We start from the raw sequence: 11,548 nt of genomic DNA, 5'->3' as shown, positions 1-11,548 counted from the left end.
CTGGCACATTTCCACATGTACTCATGGACACAAGAGGGAGAGCAGGTCAGGACTTGTGACAAGTTTATTTAATCCAGTGTTGTAGAAAAGGCACAACTCCTCCAGGACATGTGTCATAGAGAATTATGTCATTAACCTGGCTTTGTCTTGGTTCTTTGGAAGAAAAAATAACTCCTTTAAAGAGCCTCAGTGGCTCCAAAAATACTTTAACAATTAAAACTTAGAAAGTTATTGTTTTTACAATGAAAATATACATATATTTGAATTTACATGGCCCCTGTCCCCATTAAAGTAAATGTTTCATGAAATACTGCCACACCTATGAGGGGCTTCCAGACACTGCTTAGAAGATGACAGAAAAGCCAGAGACCGGTATATACATAGAAAGACCAAGTGTATAAAAAAATACTCAAAGTTAGAGAGGTCTTTGAGTCTAAAGTGCATAGAGGTGGTTGGTATTTTTTAAAATATTCCTGGAGTAAAAATAAGAGTATTGTTTTCTTTCTGACAAAAGTTGGGACTGAAAGCAGTGACTGTCTTAATGGCAGTCTTAAAGTCTTAAAGGCAGGCTTAAAGGCAGGCTGTTGACCTATACAGGTAATGATGGTGACCCTGAATTGTCTGTCACTGAGTAGAGAAAGTTAGGTGGCAGAGACAAAATAGAAGCCCTATTTTGCTTAATCTGAACCTTTGGGTAATCCTTTACTCGAGGAAGAGTGATTTATACTTAAGGACAAAATCAGACAAAATGTAAGGTCACCACTATTAAGAGTATTGTTACTTTAGAACATCTTGGTTAACACCAGGATACCTGGTGGGTGCTCCAAGGTTATTTATACATTTGTAGTTAGAAAGCAGTAAAGATTGGCCACAGAGCAGAAAATACAGAGTACTAGTGCCTTCTGCCTCAAGAAGCCGAAATCCCTTCCTGAGATCAGTTCATTGAAGAGTATAAATACTTATGGGTGTTTGTTATAAAAAGCTTCTATATAGAAACCCTGCGGTTTATTTTAATACAGCAACAGCTTAATACGAAAGCTTATTAAATGTTTCTTCATTGGTGCTAAACCCCCGACTCTCACTCACACAAGCATGGAACAGGATGCTAATATAATACTAATATACTAATATTATACTAATATAATATAATATACTAATATAATACTAATGCACTGTCTGGCCATCAAGAATGGGATTCATATTTGGTGGATAGGAAACCGGAGTACAGATTTCAGGAAATTGGTCACCACAACTGAATCCATCAGGAAAAATCATTACATTGCTTCACAAGGACACTGCATAACCGGTGAAAATATTTTTAGCTTTTCCATGGAGCAATAGTTTCACTGCTTAGGAGAAAGATCTTTTGTGTGAGCATTGTGGACACGGCAGCTTCCTTCCCATGCACACAGGGCAATGAGTGGGTGCAAGTGTCTTTGTGATTCTCACAAGATTTCAATGTCCCATTTCTGTGTTTCTTCTCCTTCCATGGGCTGATTGACAATAATGTGAGTTTTATCATAATAGTTTCCACCTAAAATAGAAATCACAAAAGAGTTTGTTATACAGATGATTAGCAACTGCACAACTTCACAACCTTTTATTTTCAAAGCAGTTTGTGTTAGAAAACAGTTTAAACAACATAGCCATTATTCACTTTAAAATGGACCTTATTGTCAAACTGAAAAGCTAGAAACTACAATTGTGAATGAATAGTCCTATGCCATACAAAACAACGCCCCATAGTGAACTCTAGTCAAGTGTCGGGTACTGCTTGTGTTTCTACAGCAACAGTGGCTGTGCCTAACCCGACTAGAGCAACAACCATAAATAATATTGGTCCTGATCTTACAGAATTAAACAAAAAGGTTAATTGCTCCTGCCATAAATTTTAACAGAGGGCTTTTAAGGATCACAGCTATTCGATGCAAAAAATGTTCTGGGAGAGAAACAGGTGGTATCCCTATTTTGTAGATTTTGGTGCTTCAAATTTAGAATTCCAACAGTTCTTGAAAATTAAGGATGTAAGTGAAAATTTTACTATTCTAATGAAGGGAAATCTGTTTAGACTTCATTGTTGGATTTTGTTCTCTGGCTACATGACTCTAGAGTATATTAATATTAGTTCCTTCTTAGCACAAGTTTCTTTATTATCAGAGGCCTACCTTTAACATCCAGGACAAGTTCATCACTGAGGTAAGAGCTGATAGTTCCATTTCTGTTCAGTCTCCACTTCTGCCTGAACTGTCCATGTTCAGTCCACAAGGCTACCTTGGCTCCAGGTGTGTCCCGGCCACCAATCACATCAAGACATGTATCACTGGCCTACGATTAAAAAATAAAATATAAACAGGGCACCCTTTCCTTAATAAATCACTGACATTTGTATAACTGCAATTTATCTTTAAATGTCTTTCTGGCTGATTTTAAAAATACACTTATTTTTAAAAGGCCCTGCTTCTACATGTCTTCAGGAAAGGCCTGTTGAAATGTTAAATTCCTGCTACCTTAAATGTACTATGTAATGGTTGGTTTTCTATGTTAAAATAACAAAACACTGTACCAAAGATAATTCAGATGCAGTAAACAGGTACTAAATTACTTTTAAATGCTTTCCATGTTGCAGGTGATAAAATCAAGACACCATAGTATTTTTTCTGAATTAGTATTCTATTCCCAGAGCATCAAGCATGATGAGGGGGAAGCTTGTATTTCATTTTTTTAAGCATCTTTCATAACAGTTTTTTCTATTACAACTCCTCTGTATATTCTGAAAAGAAAGTGTTTAACACTTGGAATCATGGGTATGATGGGTCTTATTTGGGTCGTCAAATAAGGAACCCTTCTCAAAAGCATAGTGTCCAATTTGGCTCCAGAGAAGAAATCATTTAGGTATGTGTTAAGAACCCAAACTGTACTTTCTACATTAAGAAAAAATCTTAAGTCCATTTTACATGTGTCAACATGTTCATGATTATACAGTGATCTTTTTCAACAGTGTTTTCAGCATGCCAGCTGACAGTATTGGAATTAACATACAAATACCAACATCAGACAAAACAATCTTTTACCTTAGATTTAAAGAGTCCCCGGCAGTAGTGCCAGATCTGAGTGTCCTTCCCACTGTAGGGAGAGATGCACACGGACATTGTCCGTGCATCAGCTAGGTTCCCAGTGACTGTCAAATACTCATCCTGGGCTCGGTTCCTTATTCTGATGTACACTGCAGGCTAAGAAAACGAGGAAAGCCATTTAAGTGGGGGTGGGAGGAACCTTCCACAATGGAAAAACATCTCCCCAAAGCAGCAAAGTAAGAAGGTACTTTTTAATAAATACGGTTTCACTTATTTTCTTTGGTAAATATTTTTCTAATGATAAATCCTTGAGCACAAAGGTTAAATTGTGTAATGTCTATTAAACACTCTGAGAGGTGACCATTGGAAAGGGTAAAGGTAATAGTTGCATTCACCAGAATTCAATGGCAAGGCTGCAACAGTGAAGTTTGCATCACATCTCAGACATTCTGGGAGGGAGAAGAAAGGCCAGGTACTGCCCAAGGTGGATCCTGGTGACAGTACAGGAACAGCAAGTATAATAGACACAGTTTGGAGCAGTCATTAAGTGGTCAGCAGCTGGTAAGGAAGGCCTTGAAAACCCCTAGAGCAAAGCCTTTTATCTTTATCTAAAAAGAACTACTGCATCAGAGTGAACACAGATGCATATCATAACAGAGCCATTGGGCTGAAATCTCAAAAGTTCAGTCCAAGAGAAGGGAGCAAAGGGGTCAGGATCATGATGAAGATAATTGACTCAGCTTGTGTGTCCCGTCACTCCCGCCCCCCCCCCCCCCACCCCGCGCCTGATAGCAGGGGAACCAGCATAAACTAGGTCCTCTGAATGTGGATGACAGTTATATGGCTGGGCAGACTGGGGCCACTGGTGGCAGTGAGGCCAGGATTAAGTAGTGAGTCCCTACTACTTATACTGGCTTTTGGAACCCATTCTCTTTGGAACTTGCTTAGTCTAGATATAGTGGAGGAGGGCCTTGGTCCTGCCTCAAAGCAATGTACTAGATTTTGGTGACTTCCCATGGGAAGCCTTACCCTTTTGGAGGAGTGGATGGGGGTTGGAGGGAGCGAGAACTGGGATTGGTTAGTAAAATAAGAAGATAGTTTTTTTTTTTTAAATAAAAACAAAAGTTAGACTGCACTTCAGAATAAATCTAGTTATTTGCTGAGCCCTTAAGAGACATTAAGGCATGTGCTAAATGTTTTCTGTGCTTTTAATTTTATCAGAATGACAGAATCTTTTAGAGAAATAAATAAATTTATAAATTTATTTTATAAATAAAGCTAGCACAGATAGGGACGCAGGTCACTAGCAGTATGCCTGAGAGACCCATATAGGAACACGATTATCCTTATGGCACTGCCCCACCCTGTAAGTATAAAACCGCGGAAGGTCATTGAAAACAGCTCAACAGGAAGCATCCGGAAAGTACAAAACACTATTATTCCTTTTGGGTAAGAGTTGGCATCCCGGATAGAACTCTGGCTAGGTAAATACATGATCTGCAACTAGAGTGCCTTCACTGGGGATAAGTGCAGTGTGAGTCTATGGCAAGACCACCAATGAATAGTGTATTTTTGAAACTTAAGACACATCAACGTGAAACTGGTTGAATTTTGGTACATTGCTACTGTGTCTAGCATTTCTAAGGAACCTAAGTATTTAAATTACCAAGTAGGCAAATGATTTGGCTACAAAGCTGTGAATAAAAAGTCCACGTGACAAGAAGTAAACTACCACATTCATGCTTGTAACCATCCTGGTAGGACAAGGTATCTTAGAGACCTGTGTGGCCCCTCCCTTTAGCTAGTGACCTCCTGGAAAGACTTGAACTTTCCCCAGGAATCCCATGCTGAGAGAACAGGAACGCTGAAGCCCTAATGAACTGCTTCTCAAGACATTGCACAGTTGTGACAACTTAGCGGAACACCTTACAGGACAGCCTTGATTCTAAACTAGTCCACCATCATCAGGGCTAGGATCCAAACCTTGAGGACTGCTTAATTATACATCCCTCTAGCCCTCTATTTAAACCTATTCTTTGTCTCCAAAGCAGTTTGATGCCTTATTATCAATATTGTACACTGAATAAATCTCTGTCCCTCCTTTTACTGTTTCTCAGGCTTTTACTCTAAGAACTCTGGCATCAATAATTATAACTGTAATAATGTACCTAGTACCCACAACTCAGTGTTGTCTTCCATGGTAACAATTATTCTTGAAGCTTCAGTGAACTGTCATAGTTTCATTACCTTGCACATGTAAAACAGGTATGACCTTGGGACTAAACATCACAGTTCTAATCAATTAGACCAAGCAAGGTACTGATTACCCTTATTACCGTTTGTCATCTAACTTTTCTGTAATTACAGTTAAAGTCACTGAGATGCATTGTAAGTATCTTTGTGACTTCTGGATTCCAAGCTTCAAGGAAGGTCATGTTTTAATTATTTCCTGGCTCCTCAACAAGGATATGAACAACAGTACCAATACTGATACCAAAGTTACATTTAGTAAAAAACTGATTTTTTTCAAAACTGGATTCTTTGGTTGAGTTTCAAAATAGTGACCTAACTTAGCTAAACAATGAGGAAATAATCTAAAGCATTATTTTGAAATTAATATCAAGAATTTGAAAGGTTAAAGGTAAGTCCTGTTGCTGAAGACACCATGTACTTTAGACATAGAACTCCAAAAATCTGAACTGGATTTGACCTGACAGCTTCCTCCCCAAAGACTACTTTCAGAGTACAGAAGATGCTATACAAACTGCCAGGGGAGGGAGGCAATCAACAGCCCTGCCCAGCTATGGTGCCTGTGGATCACAACATTAGCCTCCACATCTGTAGCTACTAGACACTGCTCACTGCTTGGAGTGCATGGTAGAGCTCGGCAAATGCTGATCTTATTTTGAGAGATCCTGGGTGCCTAAAAACTTACATATAAAAGGTCCGTGTTCACATCTTGGTTCTAACCACCTGGTTTGCTTTTGTTAAACCACTTTACCTTAGTCTTCATTTTCCAGTGATAATTCCTACCTTAAAAGACTTTCAGAATCAAGTTAAGCAGTGTTGTAAAGAGATGAGACAGCTCATCTGTTACCCGTTACACTCCTGGCCTGACTTGGAGACTTTTCCAGGTCTGCATGTACAGCTTCCCTTTCTGGCACCACACACTGCCTATGGCTTTGGATGATCATGCATTGTTTTGATTGATGCTACAGGTCTGTGTAGTGTTGGGGGCTCACAAGTATGCATGTGTAGAAGTCAGAGGGCAACATTAGGTGTGGTCCCTTAGGTGTCATCTACTTTTCAGATGGGGTTTTCACTTGCCTGGAACTTCACAACTGTTCTAGGGAAGCTGGCCAAGTGATCCTCCTGCCCCTACTTCCCTCTTGATGGAATTACCTACGTGTACCATCATGCTTGCTTTTAATATGGGTCCTGGTGAACAAATGAGTTTGTAATGTTTAATCTAAAACTGCTGCTAAGGGACAGGTGGAATCTTTCTAGTATCTCTACTTAGAGGCCACAAAAACTCTATTCACTTATATATTGTTCCTTTAGAACAAATAGTTCTGAGCCTTTGGTTACACTGTGACAGGATAGAGTAGTAAGTAAAATAAGTACTACAGCTTCTCAAAAGTGGTTTCCAATGGAGTACGGAATGGGTCCAATTCATCTGGACTGATGTGGCTATAAGCTACATACAATCTTATAGAAAAAGAACCAAATTCTTAGAGGGTTTTAATTTAGACTGGAGTGATGTGAGATTCCCCTCTGTATGCTGTGATTACTATTAATGAATAAAGAAAACTGGCTTGGCCTGGTAGGGTAGAACAGAGCTAGGTGGGGAAAACTAAACTGAATGCTGGGAAGAAGAAGGTAGAGTCAAGAGAAGCTATGGAGCCACTGCTGGAGACAGATGCACTGAAACTTTGCTGATAGGCTACAACCTTGTGGTGATGCACAGATTAATGGAGATGGGTTAAATTAAGATGTAAGAGTTAACAAATAAGAAGCTAGAGCTAATGGGCCAAGCAGTAATTTAAATAATATAGTTTCTGTGTGATTATTTTGGGAGTCTGGGCGACCGGGAAAAAACAGGTGGCCTCCTCTTCTTACTTCAATGGAGAGACTAGGGAGGCATCTAGGAGGACCTGGCATATTGGATTGAATTAGAAGGATAGTTAAGAACTAGTTTGGCAAAGAATAAGGAAACATTCTACACAGACAACACAACCTTGTTACCAGTTGGTTGGAAAGGCCCTCTGTGTGTGGATGCATATGATACATGTGAGTGAGGAGACAAGGCTGGGGAAGCAAGGAGGAGTCAGATTGTATCCTAGTGCAGTGGGAAGCTTTGGAATGTAAGACTGACAAGCAGTAGGTGTGTGATAAATACTACTTTAATTAAATTGCTAGGATTCAACCTGAAGGTTACATAAGGAAAAATCCAAATGCAAAGTAAAACTCAATATTAAGGATCATTTTTTTCATTTTTTTATCACAGAATTTACAGTATCTTAACTTTTGTGAAAAGAATATGACTGATGGAACTTTGTATTCAACACTAAAACCCAATAATGACCTTATATAAAATTTTATGAATTGACTAAAATGTGTAACATTCTTTTAAGAATATAACCTTCCCCTTGGATATGCAAGTAACTAAATGGTCAATATTTCAGATACTATGGTTTATGACATTTCTGTCAGAAAAATCAAGCTATCTAATGTGTTGGTTCTCTACTTCTTACCTGCTTCATAGGGCGGATAGAACCAATTGTTTTCCACCCACTAAATGCTGTCCAGTTTGGGATCTCGTTAGGCACAAGGAGGATTTGCCTTCCCAAGAAATTGGATCCTTCATAAGCTATCCATCTGTAAGAAAGCAAAAAAAGAAAAAGGTGGAAGACTGCAAACAACAAAAGTAGCCTCTTTCTAAAAACAACTGTTATGCAATTTTGCTTTACTGCTCTGAGGTCTGCAGACTCTAAAAGTATATAATCACACATTTTTCTTGGTAGAGGTCTAAAAGATGGTGACCGCATGTGGAGTCAGAATGAAATGCCAGGCTCCTGTACTTAGAAAGTGAATGAGGTTCCCTCCACCTGTGGAATTCTCTATGCCTTTGATACAGCAAATCTCAAAGCACTTTAATATTGAAAAGTCCTCCCACCCTTACATAGAAGAAAAAAAATCCTTCCTTCCTTAGGTGGTCACATGTACTTCAGAGCTTCTCCAAAAAGCTGAAACCTCTCTAGAAATTTCTTTTAAAACTCTGCTCACAACTTCCCCGGATCACCAAGGACTACCTCCAGAGATTCAAAGATGGCTCCTTTGAAACCTTCCCTGACACTGCTGTATTCAGTCTTAGTTGTGTGAAAATACGCAGGGCCTGGGGCGAGAACCAGGAACTTGCTGGTGCAGTCATGTCCATTTCTTCCCAGCCTGGCTACGGCTGCTTTTGCATCACTATGACAGTTTGCTAAGTGTTGAGACAAGAGGTCTACAAACTGAAAACACTCTCTGGCCCGCAAAAGAACAGTTTGCTGAGCCCTGTGCTCACTAGTTACCAAACTGGGTAACTAAACACTAGGATTGCCAGAAGAACCCCAAATTTTAAGAGGGATTCAAGGTCTCGGAGACACTTTAGAGAAAGTGTGGAGGATGAGGCTGGCTTCAGACACAGTACTCTGGAAGTACAGGACGTTTTGTCTAACGTATGATCAGTCTGTAACCCAGAAGATGAGGTACAGAGAACCAGCAGCAGGGAAGTGTGCTATGTACTAGCGGAGCGTTCCCAGAAACAGGTTCTCTCAAGGCTTGTGGTGTGGACCAGTGTCCCTTAAGGTCCTATGTGAAGCACCTGGTCTGCAGTAGATCGTCTGCAACTACCTGGGGATGTAGTTGAACCTTCAGGATATGGCACCTGGTGGGAGGTCCTTAAAGGAACATTGGTGCCCTGGTCCCTTTTTTTGCTTCGTGGCTCATGATGTTGGTCTTTCTCCAACTCATATTACCATCCCGGTATGCAAGACCTGAAGCATTCTGGCTGTTAATCTCAGACTAGAACATTAAGAACAAGACAAATCTTTTCAAAGTGTCTCAGGCATTTTGTTATAGTAACAGAAGTCATTGCTGCTATAGCAGTGGCTTCTGCCCTTTAGTGTTACAGAGGGGCACTGGTCAGTGCAGGAAAAGACACCAGTTCCTACAGAAGGTTGTGAGCAGGAGGGAGGAACCAAGGAAAGCCTGAATTATTAACTCCAAAAGCTTGTGTAGAGTCCTGCCTCAAACTGACTGAGATTTGTGAGTTCCTCACAACTGAGATTAGGATTGGCCAAATGACGGGCATATCGAGGCAGCAGGGTGGGCAACCTTCCCTGCACAAATCCAGTCAACCATGTGCAAAGACAGAGATGCTTAGCCACCTCTCCAGCTTTCAACACTTGAATGTCACACATGGAAAAGGTATGTGGGATCTCATTACTATCATGGATCCACACAACTTGTCGTAGAGTAAATGGTTTGGCATGAAATGCTATCCTGGATACCCAGTGTAGCCCAGGAAGGGTTTTAAACAGATACACTATTCTTGAATTTTGTCCAGCAATTCTGTTACAGAGAATCAAGAATAATAGATAAAAAGCTACCATGAATAAATAGTGACAAGGTGAAACTGTACACATTTTCTAGAAAGGAAAAAAAAAATAGGACGGTGAAAACTCCAGCAGTGTGTCAAATACTGGTTTAACTTAGATATGTTAAAAAAAAAAGTGTGAAAATCCTATACAGGGTTTTAAAATGCAACTCAAGTGGTCCTAGTTCACTGGAAAGTAATATTCTGGAATCCTATACAAAGACAATAAACCAATTAATTTTAATAAAGGCCAAACCATGTGAAATGCTTTTCAGAGGAAAACTTAAATTGTTGTATGTGTGAATTACGTACTAGCCATTTTGTAATAGTTGACTTAAATTTTAATTTATCTTCTTGACTTTTATTGATTACTACCCCATATTTTTATTGATATATTTTTCTCCACTCTCCTCCTTTCCTCCCCTCTCCCTTATGTTTCACATGTTCCTAATTTACTGGGGAGATCTTGTCTTTTTTCTACTTCCCATGTAGATTTGATTCATGTATGTCTCTCTTAGGGTCCTCTTTGTTGTCTAGGTTCTCTGATTACCCCATATTTTTAAACAGAGTTAATTACCATACAAGTTAAAAGCCGTAAGCAATAAAAAGTCATTTTTACATTAACTATTACCAGCTATACATGTTTTCATAGTTGAGTTTTGGTTGAAAATATCAGCAAAACAAGAGCAGGAACAGGCTCCTGTGCCACCCTCTCAGGAATGGGCAGAGAGGCAGATTTCCCAGGAAATAAAGCTCCAACTACAGGCTCAACAGCCTCTGCTGAACAAAGATGCTCAAGTACTACCCAGTTTGTACATTAATAACAATGCTTTTAAAAGACAGTTTCCCAAAATGTAAACACACAGGGCCTGTGCAACCCAGCTCCACTCTGACTAGTAACAGAAATGAATGGAAACGGTAGGCAGGATGCATCAACCAGTGAAAATGAGCATTTCAGTAGGTACTGCTTTTGGAAAAATGAGCTGTCAGGTCAAAGTAAAATCTAACCATCTTCGTCTTGTAAATAGTCACTTGTCTTACACAGGCAATGCTACTCATAGCCAAAATTGATGATTTCATGGAATTTCTCCTGAAAGGGAAGTAGGTCCAAGTAACAAAAACTACCTGGTGGAACTGCCTTATGATTAATGCTCTCTGGGGTACCAGTTCTCCTCCCCAAAAGGTTCTTGTCCCAGATACAGATCACTGCATAGCACCATGTATTGGGCATGGCTCCATCTCTTACATAAACAGAAGCTACTACTGTAGCAAGAGGAACAGGAACAAGAGCACCAGCAGGCCAACGCAGCAGTGGTGGGGAAACAGAAACTGAGCAGCCCTAATGAAGTCAATGACTAACCCAGACTGAGCCCCTATCCCATACTCACAATCCACTCTTTATCCACACAGACTGGGTATAGAAGTGTAGGTCCTTGTTCAAAACAGAATTCACAGCGTCTTCAAGATGTAACTCTCTTCCCTCACAGTGTTCCAGGGCAAAAAGGCTAATGGAAGGTTCTTCAAAAACCTAACACATACAAAAAGAGAAAAAGCATTATCATAGGTGTGGGCAGACCTGAAAAACAACCTAGTCTCAAATACATCCCTAAGAGATAAAGAAAGGGCATAAAAACACCAACAGACTATGCACACAGAGGCAGTTCTCTCACTGAAACTAGTTCATGTCAGACAATAGAAGCAGTGCTGTTCTTTTTCACTCATTATTATATGCATGATAGCAAGAGACATGAGAAATGAAATACCAAAACAAGGCCACACCCTAGTGTTTGAGGCATTATTAACTAGCAGAGAAGTTGGAAGAATTATAGTAATA

At 39.8% G+C, this 11,548-nt stretch overlaps 1 protein-coding gene across 1 annotated transcript in view; it reads right to left on the bottom strand.

Moving 5' to 3' along the window:
- Positions 1–1,173: 1,173 nt before the first annotated feature.
- Crybg3 (crystallin beta-gamma domain containing 3) overlaps positions 1,174–11,548 on the bottom strand; it is a 108,598-nt gene continuing 98,223 nt past the window's right edge. The window contains exons 18-22 of the mRNA XM_048422732.3: positions 11,103–11,242; positions 7,829–7,952; positions 3,072–3,230; positions 2,166–2,325; positions 1,174–1,534 (exon numbers count right to left, since the gene is read on the bottom strand). Of these exons, the coding sequence (XP_048278689.3) occupies positions 1,446–1,534; positions 2,166–2,325; positions 3,072–3,230; positions 7,829–7,952; positions 11,103–11,242 (672 nt within the window). The 3' untranslated portion in view covers positions 1,174–1,445. The remainder of the gene's footprint in view (positions 1,535–2,165; positions 2,326–3,071; positions 3,231–7,828; positions 7,953–11,102; positions 11,243–11,548) is intronic.

The sequence above is a fragment of the Myodes glareolus genome, chromosome 2, assembly GCF_982192425.1.
Source record: "Myodes glareolus chromosome 2, mMyoGla1.1, whole genome shotgun sequence".
NCBI classification, from domain to species: domain Eukaryota; kingdom Metazoa; phylum Chordata; class Mammalia; order Rodentia; family Cricetidae; genus Myodes; species Myodes glareolus.
This window is presented reverse-complemented; position numbering and strand designations above follow the sequence as displayed.